The sequence below is a fragment of the Sphaerodactylus townsendi genome, linkage group LG06 (assembly GCF_021028975.2).
Source record: "Sphaerodactylus townsendi isolate TG3544 linkage group LG06, MPM_Stown_v2.3, whole genome shotgun sequence".
Classification (NCBI taxonomy): Eukaryota; Metazoa; Chordata; class Lepidosauria; order Squamata; family Sphaerodactylidae; genus Sphaerodactylus; species Sphaerodactylus townsendi.
The window spans coordinates 26,736,951-26,755,662 of record NC_059430.1 but is presented as its reverse complement, the minus strand read 5'-3'; the positions used below and the strand labels follow the sequence as shown (position 1 = coordinate 26,755,662).

At 43.6% G+C, this 18,712-nt stretch overlaps 1 protein-coding gene across 1 annotated transcript in view; it reads left to right on the top strand.

The window, feature by feature from the left end:
- AMN1 (antagonist of mitotic exit network 1 homolog) overlaps window positions 1–18,521 on the top strand; it is a 66,562-nt gene extending 48,041 nt beyond the window's left edge. Inside the window, exons 5-9 of the mRNA XM_048501518.1 lie at window positions 2,937–3,081; window positions 4,891–5,108; window positions 11,220–11,276; window positions 11,760–11,871; window positions 17,899–18,521. Of these exons, the coding sequence (XP_048357475.1) occupies window positions 2,937–3,081; window positions 4,891–5,108; window positions 11,220–11,276; window positions 11,760–11,871; window positions 17,899–17,972 (606 nt within the window). The 3' untranslated portion in view covers window positions 17,973–18,521. The remainder of the gene's footprint in view (window positions 1–2,936; window positions 3,082–4,890; window positions 5,109–11,219; window positions 11,277–11,759; window positions 11,872–17,898) is intronic.
- The last annotated feature ends 191 nt before the right edge of the window (window positions 18,522–18,712 follow it).

The following is an 18,712-nucleotide window of genomic DNA, read 5'->3' as shown; positions in this document are numbered from 1 at the left end:
TCTGTAGAGAGTCGGATGTGATCTGGAGGTCCTTGGTTCATATCCTGGCTTTTCCACTGACTTTCAGCCACAGGCTCCTCCCCCCACCCCGCAATATGCAGTATGGGAACACTAATATTGTTCCTGTCAAGCATACAAGCCAAGGTCAGGTCAGGAGACAGCAGACAGAAGCAGGAGCACAAGCCAAAGTCAGGATGGGAATAAAGCAAGCAGGGACCCGAGCACACCAATGTCAGTGGTACAGGCATGTAGGAGATATGTTGCTACCACATGGCAGGTCTTCCCCTGGCCTCTTTTAATCCAGACGCTCACCTGGCAGTTGAGATGCTGTGCACCTGGCTCGTGCACCAGATCGGCTCCTGCAAGCACTCTCCATCATAGTTGAGGCCCGGCCGATGCTGAGCAGCCAAACGAGCGCTGCGTATTCTGTCATGTAAGTCACTGCACAGCTTTTTCCAGTGGTGCTGGCAGGGCTCAGGAGAAGTTGTGGGAGGGCGTGCCAGTCTGGGGTCCCCTGCATCTGGTCTGGAGCTGTGCGGCTGAGAGGCTTCTGTGCTTGTGCCTGGCTGAGGCTGTGAGTCTGGTCCTGCATGGACTGTCTCGTCTTCCTCTGGTGACTCTGCGGGTGGCTGAGGAAAGGGTGTGATGCCAGGGTCTGATTACTCATCTCTGGGTCCTCTTCCCCAGCTAAGCCTGGCTGGACCATGGCAGTTCCCCACCTTGAGCGCTGGTATAAATGCTATACACATGCAAAATGGGGAAAATATTATCTGCAGAAATGGTGATTAGGCACCCCAAAGCATCCTTAAGACTTCTTGATGCTTCAAAAGTAATTTGGCTCCTTTGTACCTTTTTGGTAGTTGTACCTTTGGCCTATTCACTCTTGCATGGCCCCAAACCCAGGCGAGTTCCCTTGCAGAACTTTAGATTCAGCAAAATATTTATTTTATTTATTTATTTTTTATGAGGCTTTTATACCGCCCCATCCCCGAAGGGCTCTGGGCGGTGTACAGCAGGTAAAAGCAACAACACAGAATTAAAACGTTAAAAGCAGCGAACAATATTTAACAAAGAAATAGGAATACCAAATTAGTCCAGCAGCTTAATTTTGACGATTCCCTCCCTACACCCACCCCACCCCTCAGAGGGAGGCATAGTGGTCTCATTGGTTGGCAAGCGACCCAGATGTCAGAAGGGTCGGTTGTGAGGGCCAGGAGGGCCAGGATGGGGGAGCACCACATCAGCCGACCAGTGCCTCCAAAGGCCCGGCGGAACAGCTCCGTCTTACAGGCCCTCTTGAACTCACTGTAAGGGTCCACGCAGGGCCCGGTTTCCCCTGGAGGGAGAGCGTTCCACCAGGCCGGGGCGAGAGCCGTAAAGGCCCTGGCCAGCGTCGAGGCCAGCGGCAGCATCGAGGGGCCAGGGACCCACCGAAGTAAATTGGCCTCAAGCGAACGGCAGGAGGGCGTGCAGGTATACGGGGTGATGCGGTCTCGAAGATACGATGGTCCCAGGCCGCGTAAGGCCTTAAAGGTTAATACCAACACCTTGAAAATGATCCGGTGCATGATCAGCACATTCTGTTACTCAAAATAAACCCTTGGCCGAGCTTTATTTCCTATTATTCAGGTTAGAAATTGTTCTCAAGACCATCTTGTGGATGCCATCAGGTCTCTTGTTCAGAGTTGTCCAGTTTGATCTAAATTTGAAGTGTCAGGCACCCACAGACATTGCTTCTGTCTGACCTCTGGGATGCTAGGACCCCACACGTTCCTTCAGTCCTCCTGAAAGCAAAGCAGTAGTGTACCCATAACACAACAGTGTCTGTCTGTCTGTCTGTCTGTCACTTGAATGGAAAATTAGCTTAATTTGATTTATTAACTAGATTAATGTTACTTGCAAGCTGAGGCTGTGCCAGTCTCCTTTATTACTGTATGCGTGTGTGTGTTATCTTCTAGGCTCAGAATAACCTTGGGTTTTTTCCCCTTATAAATGTACAAGAGCTGATTTTGTCTGTTATAAATCTTTAGTGAAATTAACTTGGCAATGAGCCAGCCACATATGAATTGAAAAGCTAACCTGGCAATGAACAAGTAACATCTTTATTGCAAAACAATGTGGCCTTCCACTTGGATAGAAATCTGCTGAATCCGAAATACTGGAACACTAAAAAAAATGTGCCAGAATGACATCTGATACAGAAAAACCCATTGTTATGTTAGGAAGTGTCTCAAACCTTGAACCAATAAACAAACTCTGGACTGTTGATCAGTAATGTTTATTGGAAAGCAACAAAGCACCCAGCTTGTAGAAAGCCAGTTCTGGTGAACCTGGCTTTTGCTATCCCCTTTATTCAGAAATAATGCCCCCTCCCTTTTTCCCAAAGAATGTGGGAGCCTAGATGCCCCAAGATCAGCGACATTTAGAGATAAAGCCACCATGGGAGCAGAAGATGTCAGGGGCAAGCCTAGTTATCTATAAGCGTGTGAAACCATAAACCAGAGATCAAGGAAAGAATGTCCCCTTACAACAGTGGTAACATAGCTGGCTGAGAACATATATCTTGTGGTGATTACATTGAAGCAAGAATGCATCTCAGTCAACTAGATACAATCACTGCCCATATGTTTTGTAGCAATCACATTAAGCTAGGAATGCATCTAAATCAACTAGGTGCCATCCCTGACACGCAGACACACGCTCTCTGTTTTTGAGTACTGCATCACAGATGAAATGTGAGTTGGGTTGGGCATCTAAATAAATAACTGCATAAATGCGTTTGAAGCTGCCCTCCCTCCGTTCGCCACACTTTGATACCCAAGTTGGTTCTAAAGAAAAATAATTCCTCAAGCATACCAAGTAGAACTAAAGACATAGCGGTAGATGGACTTCTGCTATGCCGGGTGAACTTAGACTGACCTTTTTTTCCTTACTAGGTTCTGCACCCTGCAGTGGAGGCGTTAGATCTTCGAGATTGCGATGTTTCAGATGATGCCCTGCTACAGCTTAGTAACTGCAAGCAGCTTAAAAAAATAAACTTAAATGTTTGGAAAGATGAGAGATTAACCGTTACATCAAAAGGTACATTTCCTAAATGATTATTATTTCAGTTGGTATTCTGAAGAGTTGCGTAATTTATGTATTATGTTTATTAAAATGTTTATACGCTGATTCCTTTTGACTCAAAATGGCTTAGAAATAATAACTGAAGCTTTACAGAATAAAGCCAAATAACCCCCCATACCTTCCTTCTCCCTTAAAAGAGCAGATGTCAGGGGTAAGCCTGGTTATCTATAATGCATGTGAAACCATAAACCAGAGATCAAGGAAAGAATGTCCCCTTACACAGTGGTAACATATAGCAGGCTCCTTCACATGAAGCCTGCTGAGTGACCTTGGGCTAGTCACAGTTCTTTGGAACTCTCTCAGCCCTACCTACAAAGTAGGGAAGGCGATTGTAAGCTGCTTGGAGACTCCTTAGGGGAGAGAAAAACTTGATATAAATCCAAACTCTTCTTCATAATACTGGGGACACAGAGAAAGGGGAAAAATAGCTCTCTTCTAATCTGAGCTGATTAATATAAAAGTGGACAATCTAATATTATTTAAATTATTGCAGCTAGCATTTTTCTTCCAAAGACTTCAATACGCTGTTCATTTTTCTACAATGCAGTCTTAAGTGTTTCAAACAGCAGAGATTAGACCTTGCAGACCAGTAAGAAATGATTCTGCAGCTGCTGGAATCTGAAACTTTTTGATCTGGCCTTGATAGCCCATGCCGCAAATGGCAGGATATTTTATTCTTCTTGCCAAAAAAAGTTAAGGAACATTAAGCGTTTGTTGAACTGGAGGACTGGTTGAAAGTTCTGGTGCGGCTGCATCCTGTTAGTATCTGAGGAGAAGTAACTTCATGGGGACTTACTCCAAATTTAAGTGTGAGTAGCCTTAGGGATTTATACATGTATGGTCCTTCACATTGAGGGTACATTCTTTTCAGGTTTAATTCTCGATTATACACGTGTTGCCCTCTTGGGCAGTCACCCTGTCCTTAGATCAGAGAATTCCTGTTGTTTCCTGAAACCTATTTGCCTTTTTCTCTCCCTTCACAGGGAAAGCGAAGGAGATCCATGCATGTTATACTTTCTTTGGGTTTTATCGCTCCTCCTAGTCTTTTCCTGCCCTCACCATAGGCCACCATTTTAAAATGACCAGAGGTCTTTAAAAAATTTAATGCTGAAATTGACATGGTCTAGCAAAGTAACGCTAGACCAAAGACAGTACCCCCCCACCCCCCAAAAAGGAAAAAAGCAGGTAACCTCTTCAAATGGAGGTGGCATAAAAAGAAGAAGAAAGCAGGGGTGGGACAAAATGGTGACTCAGCTAGGGACACTTTGCAGGAGGAGAATCCCTGTGTACACAAAAAAACCACAGGCAAGGGAAAATCCATTGGGAAGCAAAAAGCTGTGGGGAAAGCAGTACATGAATAAATGGCCTAAGATGGCAATTCTCCGCATCTAGTTAGCCATTTAAAGCCCTCCAGTTCTTGTCCATATTATAACAGAGTTCACTATTCCAATAATTGAATTTGTGGGCCTTGAGCACCCTGAACTTGTACTGCATTTACAGCCTTTGTTACTAGAACATTACTGAGATATGGTTAGTTTATTAATTCTGTGCCAGAAACAGGAAGTTTCAGACATTTAAACAGAAGATCAAAGTTTCAAACACCTGAAAAACTTCAGGTCAACCTGATACTTGGACTCTTAGTAGGACGGAGATTTTATATCTGAATGCTGAAAAGAGGTTCATGGTTCTTAAGGCTGTTTTTGTGCTCTCTGACGTTCAGCTTCTCCAGCTACGCAAAAGTCACTTGCTTTGTCTGTCCCACAGGAGTTGCAGCACTGGCCTCCTCTTGCCCTTATTTGCGCGAAGCCTCTTTTAAACGATGCAGCAACATGACTGACAGTGGAGTCCTTGCCTTGGCACTCAACTGCCCGCTTTTACAAATTGTAAACATTGGTGGATGCTCCAGCATCACAGATGCGTCGCTGCATGCCCTCGGGAAGAACTGCCAGCACCTGCACAGCGTGGATTTTTCATCCACTCACGTAAGCTGAGGGAATAGTACATTTGCACCAGTTAGCATAATTTTTTTTAAAAACGGGTTTGAGAAGTAACTTGTTAAACGGGTCACATCGTCTGCAGTGTTTTGGGATAAGAACATAAGAACATAAGAACAAGCCAGCTGGATCAGACCAAAGTCCATCTAGTCCAGCTCTCTGCTACTCGCAGTGGCCCACCAGGTGCCTTTGGGAGCTCACATGTAGGATGTGAACGCAATGGCCTTCTGCGGCTGTTGCTCCCGATCACCTGGTCTGTTAAGGCATTTGCAATCTCAGATCAAGGAGGATCAAGATTGGTAGCCATAAATCAACTTCTCCTCCATAAATCTGTCCAAGCCCCTTTTAAAGCTATCCAGGTTAGTGGCCATCACCACCTCCTGTGGCAGCATATTCCAAACACCAATCACACGTTGCGTGAAAAAGTGTTTCCTTTTATTAGTCCTAATTCTTCCCCCCAGCATTTTCAATGGATGTCCCCTGGTTCTAGTATTGAAGATAGATAAGTAAAAGGCATCTGAGACGATAACAGCTGTCGGCATCATCTATGTATTAAAGAGGAGTTTCTCCTCCTGGGCCTTCTTTGTTTCTCTTCATTATTTTTCACATGGCACTATCAGAGGATGGCTAGATATTCCCAGGGCTAGAAGGCGGTGTGCTTGTGCCCATGTTTTGCTTGGCACAAAGAACTAAGCTCCCATTCTGCAAATAATTTAGTAGGTCAAAGAGACATTAAGCTCCTTTCACATAACTTAGACTGTCGCATATCTGAGAATAAGTTGTGCTCATACAGAAGTCTGCAAATTGTACTTATCTAAGCTGCCTGAGTCCTGCCAGTCCAAAGTTACTTCTGAACTACAACAAGCTGATCTAATTCAAGATGGGAACATGAGAAAAGATACAGGCTTGCTCTCCTTTTCCCCTGAAAAGAAAAACTAATGTTTTGCCAAAAAGGAGGAAGCTAATTTTTGTCCAGTTCTGAGCATCAGCAATAATTTTTCTTTAGCTCTGCCTAATTAAGATGTTTGTTTCTGTCTAGGAAAACTTTCGGATGTCTGTTGATCTGTGAGAGTGAAAGAGGCTCGTCTTGCTCTTGTGGTGAGACTTTTTTCTCCCTCCCACTCTCTTTGTGCGCACAATAAATTTTTCATTTTAAATGAGACTGTCTATTGCAGGGGTAGGGAACCTGCAGCTCGAGAGCTGCATGCGGCTCTTCTGCCCTTGCACTGTGGCTCCACGAGCCGAGCCGTTGGCCCCATCCTTGCCCGCCCTGCAGGCAGCAGGGCGGGCGCACCAACTGCCCACGGTTGGCTGGGCCGCGCCGTGGGCTTCCCATCTCGCCCGCCGCGTTGCAGCGGGGTGGGTGCTTTCCTGGCGGCCGGCGAGGCCGATCCGCCGGCTTCATCCTTGCCCGCCCTGCAGGCAGCAGGGCGGGCGCATCCATGCACTTCTCAGAATGAGCAGAGTAAAAGGTAAAAAAACCCTATATATATAGTGTTATCTTTATTTTAAATGTCAAAAATTATTTGCGGCTCCAAGTGTTTTCTTTTCCCGTGGAAAATGGGTCCAAATGGCTCTTTGAGTGTTAAAGGTTCCCTACCCCTGGTCTATTGGATCTTTGTGGGTCTGATTGCCAGATGACAAGCCCAGTCTCCCTGTGGGGCAGGAATTCCTCATCAGCCTCTCCCCTCTTTTTTGTTTTTTGTTTACATTTGTATCATTTGTTTTCAGTTTGCATGCTTGTGTTTTTTCCATTTGGGAAATTTCTGATTCTCTTTCCAACCGTCTGCGTTCCCAAAGTGAGGTACATAAGAACATATCGAAACAAGAACATCATTTAAATAGACATTAACTGAGAGCAAAGACTAAAGGCAAAGTCTGCAAGCCATAAACAACAGCAGCAGCAACTCAAACTTTATAACCAAAGTGATTCCCATAGTAAGTGAGTCGCAATTTGCAAGCAGACCTTTACTGTCATTCGAAAGGCACTGTGATGTATGGATTAGAGCAGGGCTGTCAAACATATGGCCTGGGGCCCACAAGCCAGCTGAAGCAATCCCCTCCCTCACTCCTGATCTGGCCAGGCAAGCCACCTCCCCTCCCCATGCCAGTCTGAGCTGGCGGTCCTGCTGCATGTTGAAGCCACTCATCGCCAGGGCTGATCTAGGCTGGTGAGGCTGCTGTGGGCAGCAGCCTTCCCCCAGGGCTGTTGTGGACTGGTGAGCCCACTGCATGCTCCATAGCCAAGGCAGCCACAACCATCCCTGACCCAGTCTGATCAAGTCATATTTATGGCATATCCGCCCTTCTTTATAAATGAGTTTGACACCCTTGGGTTAGAGTGTCAGACTAGGATCTGGGAAACCCAGGTTCAAATCCGCACACGGCCATAGAGGCTTGCTGCGTGACCTTGGCCTAGTCACACTCGGCCTAACCCAGGGGTAGGGAACCTGCGGCTCTCCAGATGTTCAGGAACTACAATTCCCATCAGCCCCTACCAGCATGGCCAATTGGCCATGCTGACAGAGGCTGATGGGAATTGTAGTTCCTGAACATCTGGAGAGCCGCAGGTTCCCTACCCCTGGCCTAACCTACCACTCTGTGTTGTTGTTATGAGGACAAAATGGAGAGGAGAATTGTGTAAGCCACTTTGAGTGTAAGGACTTCACTCTTCCTCCAGCTGAGACCCCTCAGAAAGGATGTTCTCCGTTCTTTAATAGGCGCCTCCTTTTAGAGCCTAATGCCAGGGAGACTCAGAAAGGCACCTGGGGTCATCCATGACCCTGGGAAGTCCCAGGGAAGAGGTAAAGTGTTGCTGGAATGAATAATGGATTAAGTTCAATCTTCCCCAGCTCCTTGACATGTGTTTCTCAAGAACAAAAGACTTTTCAGTTCTGAGGACATTTCCTAATGTCCGCACATAACTCTGCCCAGCCCAGAATCAGTGGCTCAATCAAGTTGCCCTCCACCCTTGATCTCAGTTGTTTTTGCCTTGCCCAGGTCTTTGTGCCCATGCAGATGTGACTCACAATAGCCTAATAAAGGTAATTTCCACATTTTTCCCCAACCAAGTATGACAACAGTTTAACTTTAAATCTGCCAGTAAGATTCAAACTTCTTATCTTGACCCAGTACAAAGGTGGGATGGTGAGACCCTCACAGGGATCTGGGAATTTCTCCCCATAAAAGGAGGACTCCCAGGCCTCAGCAAACCGTTCCTCATATCTTTGGTCCAGATCTCTGTGGGTCAGAACTCTGGTTTCCCTCCAAAAAGCCCAACTACCTTCTGCAAGCTTTTCTTCTTGCTTTGCCTGCTTCTTGCTCTGCTGTGTCAGTCCCTGGAACTCTTCAGATCTCAAACCCTCAGATTCAATGTTGTATGCCCTTCCCTAAAACATCCCAATTTCCTCCCTTGCTGGTGTGTGTAAGTGTGTGTACGAGTGTGTGGGAATCAGTTCTCAGGTGCTTGGTGCCGGTTCTTTAAATTTTTGTTTTTAAATTTTATTTTATGTGCAATAAAGTTATTTGTATATGTTTGTAATCACTCAGTTAATGGGGAATTCTGACCCACCAGGAGATGGGACTTGCCAGCCAGGAATTTGAACCAACAAGATATAGAGAGAGTCATTAATAAAAATTTTATTGTGCACAATGAAGAGCTTACCACAAGGATAAGGAACGGTATCCCTCTCTGAATCAACAGGGATGCCAGGTTTTTTATAGGCAGATACAAACAACTATAATTAGGCAAGACTGATGCAGAATTACATATTAATGTAGTTGCATATTAAATTTAACAAAGAAATATAAAGAAAGAATTGTGCTGACACTCATACTTGCCAAAGTTCATTTTCTTATACTTGGCCAAAATTACTTTATCAGCGAAGACTTCAGGAAATTGCTTCATCTTTCCTATGTTCCCTTCATGAGTTAGGGTCAACCTGACCTAGTTCAGAAGTAACTTTGGACAGAGAACAGTGGAAAGAAACCTATGGTACATAACTGTCTAACATCAATACATTTTATTTTTGGATATATTCACTGAATATACTGACTTCAGATAAAACATAGGGCAAAAGCTACACTTTAATTCTTCTTTGGTTCACTCGGGCCTAACTGTCAGACCTTGTCTTTCACAGTGTCTCATTTCTTGTAATTTTATTTTGTGGTATCATTACTGAGTTCCACGCTGGTATACACAAACTACAACATCTTGCATTTTCCCTTTTGTAAACAGCTAATCCCCCCCCCCCGCCCCAGTCCATTGGTCCCTATCTGTGGAAATATTTATGCCTTGCATTTCCCATAAGGGGCTTTCAAATGGGAATGGAAAAAATACAGTAAAATCCTTCTTGGCTTTGGCCCTAGCCTGTTGGAACACTCTTTCAAATGAGACCTGGGCCCTCTGGGACTTGCTTCAGTTCCACAGGGCCAGTAAAACAGCTATTTTGCCAGGCCTGTGGTTGAGGGCAGCAATGGTGTCCAACCTAATTGCCTTCCCTTTCCCTTCCTTTTGGTTTACTATTTTACACCCTTCCTATCTTCCTTGTTTTCCATCCTGAGTGGTCTCTAACTGTTGAACAGGGCATAGAGATTTTGGTATTTTAATATTGTTGATTTATTATTACTGTAATGTGTGTAATTATTGTAATTATTATTATTATTGTAATGTGTGCCACCTTGAGCCCACTTGATGGGGAAGTCAGTCCATCAAACAAACAAGCAAATGTAAATCAGCGACAGCCTTTGTTACTTAATGAGAGGCCCACCCACAGTGATTCTTTCAGGCCCCTTCCTCACATGCAAAATAATGCACTTTCAATCCACTTTAAGTGCACTTTGCAGCTGGATTTTATTGTGCGGAATAGCAAAATCCACTTGCAAACAATTGTGAAAGTGGATTAAAAGTGCATTATTCTGCATGTGCGGAAGGAACCTCAGTGTTTGAGAATGATTGAGAATGAGTCTTGCTCTGGGTCGTAAACCTTAGGATAGTGAACAGTAAATAGTGTTTTGAAATAAGAGTTTCAGAAGGTAGCCATGCTGGTTTGAAGTAGTACTGCTATATTGAAGTCCAGTAGCATCTTAGAGACCACCTGGCTCTTGGAATGAGAGATCTCCTAATTATTTTAAAATCACAGAAGAGTGGTTAGGAAAAGATTGAGTATGTATAGAAACAAAAATACATAGACATGAAAAAAACTTTTCATTAATCACCTAGTAAGATCATAGGAATGCACACTGTTTCACTAGTACAGGTCTGTGTAATTTATGTGATATGTCATATCAACCACAACCCATCTGTCACTTGAAGGAGTTGCCCAAAGTGTTTGGTAAATCTCTACTTTTCATTGCTTTGTGCAACAAACTTTGATTGGTTGTGCGTGAGCCCCTGTTAGTCTGCTTCTTACTTCTGATTCACTCCCTGCCACCAGCCGCCGCTGGGAGGACATTCCCTGCTCTTTCTCTGTGATCAGACATGTGCATGGTGCAGGGCTACTCAACAAACTATGGTTTGTGAATTCCAAGGCTCCATCAGAGTACAAATAGTGTAATCTGTGGTTAAGAAGGCTACCACAAACCCTAGTTTGGGAATCCTAGTTTGCTGCCAAACAGCAAAGCCCAGTTTTGTTGAACTGTTTACATTCAGATGTCATGAAATTTACTAGGGTTTGATCCAAGCCATAGATTGTAACCAGGGTTTATTGTTATGTCTGTATATAGCCCCAAATAAGAAAGTATCTTCAGTTGCTTCACTATTGTGGATGGTAATATATAAAATTTCCTTCTCGCCCTCACTCCCCATGCAGTTCCCTTAAGTTATTTTTAGTTAGGCTAATGCTGACTCATCTCCCATAACTTCCCCGTATTGTCACGAGCCCATTCGTTATAAATAAACACTGGTGGTTTCTGAATCATTCTGGAGACAAGAAGTAATTCTAGATTCCACTTAGTATAAAATCCATGTTTATCAAAACCTGTATAAAACAAAAGTGATGGGTGTTTCCATAACTGTGCAGGTTTGTTTCTTTCGTAAATGTACACGTGTGTTGTGTTTTTAATCCGTATACCGATAAGAAGTCTGCTTTTCCCATTCAGGTTACTGATGATGGCGTTATAGCACTCGTTAGTGGAATATGTTCAAAGAATTTAAAGGTAACAACCCCCAATTCAAAGTATCGTTATTAGAAAATGTTATATTTTATTGATATAATAGTATTGGGATTTTTTAATTGCTGATTTGGTTGCAATAGTGATCAGGAAAGGAAACACTTCTTCACGCAACGTGTGATTGGTGTTTGGAATATGCTGCCAGAGGAGGTGGTGATGGCCACTAACCTGGATAGCTTTAAAAGGGGCTTGGACAGATTTATGGAGGAGAAGTCGATTTATGGCTACCAATCTTGATCCTCTTTGATCTGAGATTGCAAATGCCTTAACAGACCAGGTGATCGGGAGCAACAGCCGCAGAAGGCCATTACTTTCACCTCCTGCATGTGAGCTCCCAAAGGCACCTGGTGGGCCACTGCGAGTAGCAGAGAGCTGGACTAGATGGACTCTGGTCTGATCCAGCTGGCTTGTTCTTATGTTCTTATGTTCTTAATAGTCACTGATATTAGTATCCATTCTCATTAACAGGAGATCCATATGGAGCGCTGTGTGAATCTGACTGACGTGGCTGTGGAAGCTGTCCTGACTTGCTGTCCTATGATATATATTCTTCTGTTTCATGGATGCCCTCTGATAACAGGTGAATTGTTGGCTGGGGCTGACATGTTTAGCTAATTCAGAATACTTATTCAAGTAACCGTGCTATGCAACTGTACCTCTTAGCTTTGCTCACGCATGAAGATCAGGTGAGAAAAGTGAGGATGGAAAATTACCTGCCTAAAGTTTCAAGCTGCACAGTTTGATTCAGCTGAAAAGTCAGGATGTGGTAAAAGTACAACTCCACCTAAAAATGCACAAAGGAACCGCATGCACAGGATGTAGGTACAGGTGCAAAGTCCTGATTCTAAAATGTACTTTATCTTGCAATTTAATTTAGGTCTCCAAGATGGGCTACAAAATGGTCAATTATGCACAACAATCTACTGCAGTAAATCAGAGATAGCAACCACGGGCTTTCAAGGCCATGAATTGAATGAATAAAAACATGTTTAACTGGAGCCTAAAGGAGAACAGGCACCTGAAAATCACATATAGGGGAAGATATTCCAGTGTCTTAGTTTGCAGCATTATTGGAATAGGTCTGTTTTTCAAGTTGCACGATCAATGAATCATAAAGTTGGAAGAGACCACAAGGGCCATCAAATCCAACCCCCTGCCATGCAGGAACACACAATCAAAGCACTCCCGACATGTTCATCCAGCCTCTGTTTAAAAACCTCCAAAGAAGGAGATGCCACTCCTCTCCGAAGCAGTGAATTCCACTGTAGAACAGCCCTGACAAGTCAGAAAGTTCTTCCTAAGGTGGAATCTCTTTTCCTGACCTTGAATCCAGTACTCCATGTCCTAGTATCTGAGGCAGCAGAAAACAAGCTTGCTCCCTCTTTGACATGACATCCCTTCAAATATTTAAACATAGCTATCATGACCCCCCCCCCTTCACTTCTTCCTACTAAACATCCTCAGCTCCCTAAGACTCTCTTCATAGGGCATAGATTCCAGACCTTTTACAATTTTGGCTGCCCTCCTCTGGACACGTTCCAGCTTGTAAATATCCTTCTTAAACTGCGGTGCCCAGAACTGAACGCAGTACTCTAGGTGAGGTCTGACCAATGCAGAGTAGAGTGGTACAACTACTTCCCTCAATCTGGACACTATACTCTTATTGATGCATTCCAGAATTGCATTGACTTTCTTGGCTGCCATATCACATTGCTGACTCATGTTCAGTTTGTGGTCTACTAAGACTCCCAGATCCCTTTCACATGTAGTGTTGTCAAGCCAGGTGTCACCCATCCGATATCTGTGCATTTCAGTTTTTCTGCCTAAGTGTAGAATCTTACATTTATCTCTGTTGAAATTCATTTTGTTCATTTTAGCCCAGCTCTCTAGTCTGTCCAGATCATTTTGAATCCTGCCGCTGTCCTCCAGGGTATTCGCTACCCCTCCTAATTTGGTATAATCTGCAAATGCGATTAACATGCCCTCTATGGGGGAGTAGCGGCAAGCGGATTGGTACCAAGACCAGACTGAGTCTCCCGCAGCAGTGAGGGGGAAAGAGGTGTGCCTCCGTCATCAGGATGTTCATTGTCTTTCCAAACAATTCCAAGAGTCTGCTGCTGCAATTTTCCTGCGTGTAAAAAAGAGCTCTAGAGGTCTTCTTGTGGATACTGTTTTGAAAAGGACAAAAACCAAACAACAACTCTGCTCCTGTCTTCATTCCCAGCCTGCTAACTGAGACAAAACATTGTTTCTCTTTGGCATGTATCCTTGCTGATGGAGAAAACACACCTACGTGCCCAGACACTGCTGGAGGCCTTTGTGGTGGCAACATTCTTTTTGCACAGCATTTGGTCCAGACGTGCCAGGCTTTGATGCACTTGCTTGACGTATTCTTTCCCTGCCTAGATCCTGCTCCAAACCTTGCTTCATGGCCAACTTGGTGCCCACCAGATGCTTGGGCCTTGGTTTGCCTTCCTTCCCATCACTCTCCCAAGAAACAGTGCCAGAACAAAACACCAAAGGGAATGGCTTCTCAGGAGGTCAGCTTAGAAATTCTCTACAATGTCTAGCTAGTGCCAACCACTGTCACAACATATGCTAGAAATAAAACTAGTCCCTATCCTGTGATAGTAGAAATGTAATAGTTATACCTACAGCTTTGTCTGCCTTTCATATTTTTATCCTGCCCGTTTTTATCCAGGAGAAAAGAATGACTTCCCATCACTTAATGGGCAAAGTAGAATTTATTCAGAACGGCTTTTAAAACTGTACCTGAATTTTAACTGTGCACGTTAGTCAATTTTCACGTGTCTTTAATCGTACAGTGTTTATATTATTATTGGAAGTCATCATATTTGGATTGTGTTTACTTTCTAAAGTACAAAAACTGAGTGGGGTTATTACTATTTATTTATGCATAGAGTCACATAAGGGAAGGTGGTTTAGTTCTTATTGCGCTGAATGCATTTGAAACGTGATTCTGTACTTACTACAGCAGTGGATTCCTGCTGCATTACATATTTAAGGAGGCTTTTTGCTCATCAACCCTGTAAGATGCTGCAAACAGAGGTTCTGTTCACTAGTATCTCTCTTTCTGAATTCTGATCCTTGACTCTGTAACAAGACAAAGAATGCATCTCTACATGTAAAATGCCACGGGAGTCATCATTAATCAGGGATAGGGACAGAATACTTTAAAATCAGGTGGTGCTGCGTACCATGGAATTCCTATCAGGGGCGTAACATGTGCGGGGCCTAACATTTAGAAATAACATCTTCCAGTTTAATGCATTTTTCAAATGTTACATGAGAAATATTGCTAAGGACCCAATTAAGTTTCATTTACTATTTTTATATCAGCATTATTGTTATTGCTACAAGTAACCCACATGTGCATCATCAAATGAGAAAATGTACACATATGTTTCACTAAGTACACATGCGATGGAAAGTTGTGATTAGTTGCTACTTCTCAGGGTGTGGGCAAGTGGTAAAAGAGACAAATATTTATTCACGTAAAGAGTGGCATCCATGTATATTACAACACAGAAGCAGTGTCTGAGTAGGAGAATCATGTTCTATAAAGCACCCTTTAGGGGTTTGGATCAGGCCGCCTGAGCTGCTTTCTCAGTCCTGTGCAGAATCTAAGAAGGGGACAGTACTACAGTACTGTATCTCTATTGTGAGAAGGTGAAATGGTACGGGAGTGAAACACTTTGGTTGCCTCAACCCCTTTCTTCCCCCTTTCTCTCTCTCTCCTCTCTCTTTCCCTCTCCCTTAGTCTCCCTTCCCCTCCCCCCCTTTTTCTCTGGATGGAGGATACACCATTAAGAAGTGGTGTGTGACAATAATATCTTGGGTTATGGGTGGACAGTAGGTTAAATATGAGCAGTCAGTGTGATTCAGCGACAAAATAGGCTAATGCGATCTTGGGGTGTATCAATAGGGGCATAGCATCCAGATCCCAAGAGGTTGGAGGGGGCACAGTTTAAGGGCTTGCGTCGGCACCATTTTCTGTAGATGGCTGTCCAGAGTTTCTTGCAGAGGTCTTTCGCATCACCTGGCCCTTTTAACTGGAAATGCCTGGACCTTCTGTCTGCAAATCACATGTTCTGCTGCTGAGCCATAGCCCCTTCCTCTCCTCCAGTTTAACTATCAACTCTCGCGTTTAGCATACAGGCTGGGCACAGACCTCTGCCCTACAGTGATAAAGAACTAGCCCCCTGATATAAGTGGGAGGCACCACTTGTTATGGCAAGAGGCTATAATTCAGTTACATTCCACAGAAAACGGCAATTATAGTTTTACAGCTGTGTGAGATGGAGGAGGAAAAAAGGAGGGTTTGTTTGTGAAGGCAGAAGTTTAATGCTGCCACATCTAGTGTTGTGTCTTGAGCATACTCCGTGTAGAGAATTCTTTTATCAGAGGTGTTGTCTGTAACATTCTCTTACTTTCCCCAGGATCTGCATCTTTTCCCCAGGAAGCTTTTAACCCCTTTGTTTTCTGCTTGCTCATTCTCTCCTTCCTCATACTTCTCTTTCCGCCTTTCAAATTGGGCCTATCTGCCACTGGTACAGGAGACCAATAGAACAAAATATATTATCACATCTGTCCTCCTTTAAAAGAGTAGTTGTCATTATAATGCTCACAGAAAGAGACAGAGTGCCACTGATACCTCTGGAACCACCTGTAGCCCTTCTCTGACCACTGCATTATGAAGATAACACAGAGAACAAATTTCTCTTTGTTTTTAGTATGTAAAGAGCCTGGGCTGTTCTGCACTAGACTTCAGAGAGCTGGGGTGTGTGTGTTAACTACTGTCAAGTCGTTAATGACTAAGGCGACCCTACGAATTAATGATCTCCAAAATGTCCTATTATTAACAGCCTTACTCACGTCTTGCTAACTGAGCAAGACTTCCTTGATAGACTCCGTCTGCCCTCATGTTGGGTCTTCCTCTTTTCTTGCTGCCTTTGACATTTGCTGGCATCATGGTCTTTTCTAGTGACTCCGGTCTTCTCATAATGCGATCAGATCTCGATCGCCTCAGTTTAGTCATTTTAGCTTCTTGGGACAGTTTAGGCTTGATTTGATCTAGAACTCTCTGCTTTATCCTTTTGGCGGTCCCTGGTATCCATCAAACGCTCTCCCAACACCACGTTTCAAAGGAACATAAGAACATAAGAACAAGCCAGCTGGATCAGACCAGAGTCCATCTAGTCCAGCTCTCTGCTACTCGCAGTGGTCCACCAGGTGCCTTTGGGAGCTCACATGCAGGATGTGAAAGCAATGGTCTTCTGCGGCTGTTGCTCCCGGTCACCTGGTCTGCTAAGGCATTTGCAATCTCAGATCAAAGAGGATCAAGATTGGTAGCCATAAATCGACTTCTCCTCCATAAATCTGTCCAAGCCCCTTTTAAAGCTATCCAGGTTAGTGGCCATCACCACCTCCTGTGGCAGCATATTCCAAACACCAATCACATGTTGCGTGAAGAAGTGTTTCCTTTTATTAGTTCTAATTCTTCCCCCCATCATTTTCAATGAATGCCCTTTGGTTCTAGTACCTTTCTAGTATTGTGAGAAAGAGAGAAAATCGACTTTCTTCCAGTCAGCTTTTTTTCATTGCCCAACTTTCACACCCATACACAGTAACAGAGAATACTAATGATATGAATTAACTTGCTCTTGATTACAAGTGACACATTCTTACACTTAAGAATTTCTAGCTCCTTCATGGCCTTCTAGATAGTTGCAAACATAGCTGGCCATTACATTATATAAATATTGGCTAATAATAAATTTTTTTACTAGAAATTCCATAAGGAAATCTTGGAGGTTGACTGCAAGATCATCCCAATTCACTGATTTGATCTGTTGCTTTGTCCTTGGCACAGTGATAAAAAGTAAATAATTCCAGGTATTGTTGAAGGCTTTCACAGCCAGAATCAATGGGGTGTTGCGTAGTTTCTGGGTTGTATGGCTGTGTTCCAGTAGCATTTTCTCCTGACATTTTGCCTGCATCTGTGACTGGCATCCTCCTAAGATGCCTCTGAGGATGCCAGCCACATATGTCGGCAAAACATCAGGAGAAAATGCTACTGGAACATAGCCATACAACCCAGAACTCCCACCACACCCCAATTCCAGGCATGTTTCTGTAATTTAAAATATGCATATATTTATATGTGTGTGTGTATATATATGTGTTAGTCATGTGCCTTCTTTTTCCTCCAAAGAATATGGAGTGGAATGCATAACTGTTCCTTGGTGGTCTACTGTGCTGAGCGTTCCTTAGCTTCAGGGTAGAACAATATCACAGGTACTTTCAGACTATTCTCTGAGTCAGAAAACTGGATATGTAGTTTTCCAGCCATGGATTGGTTGGTAGGAAGCTATCTGACAGGAGTAATCTAAAAAGTTGCTCGATTCAGGGCCAGGTGTTGCAAGGGAAGGCTCTGCAAGTGCTAGAGTTCCACAGGAGAATTTACATTTGAAATACCTGCTGTGCAGAAGCAGTTTTCAAGTTTTGACATCTGACCCTTCTCTTAATTTTAGGGAAACACTGAATGACTCATCCATATTTACTGTCCTTGCCATGTATTTTGCAGACCGTTCCCGAGAAGCCCTGGAACAGCTGGTTGGACCAAACAAATTTAAGCAAGTTTCATGGACTGTTTACTAATGTTCACGTTCCTGTGTAAAAGGGCAGACAGGAGCTCTCTGTTGGGGAGAATAAAATTGGGAAGAAACAGGTAAATCAGAAGCTTATATTAGTTCCCCGCTGGAGTGATTTGTCATCACACAAATAACTTCCTGTCCAAGAGAAGTATTCGTGTTCTGTCAACGTTCTAAGAAAACAACAACCCAAGGGCATTGTTATCGTTGTTATTTTTACTCCACATTATGTGTTTAAAATGGGGAGATTTTTTTCTTAATGTTTATCTACTGGAGAACTCCAATGTTACAAAATAATTGGACTAAATCCGAAGGTGCCCTTCTGCTTAGGGTGCTTTGTTTTGCACTGTTAAGTCCTGCACTAGCAAAAAGTGGACAATAAGTAAAGGTGTGTAGTTCATGGAGTGAGCCAGCCAGGATTGGGAACTGACAGGGTTTAAACGCCTTATCGGGCACCCCCTTGGGACTAGGTATGTTTCAAAATACATCTTGTAAGTGAACATGTGTTTTCTTCATGCTGTCACAATAAAACCTCTGGCTTTGTTCAAGTTTCAAATGTGAATTCTTTCATTTTGCTAGTGGCTAAGCGGAATATGGATGTGCGTGTAGAGAAAAGCACTACTCTGTGGCTCTGTATATATTCGTTCAGACCAGGATACTAACCTTTGGCCTTCCGTGACCACTAGGGGGCACATTACTGTTAAGTCCTGTTGGGTAGGTTTTTGTATTTCTTCTCAAAACGCGTTG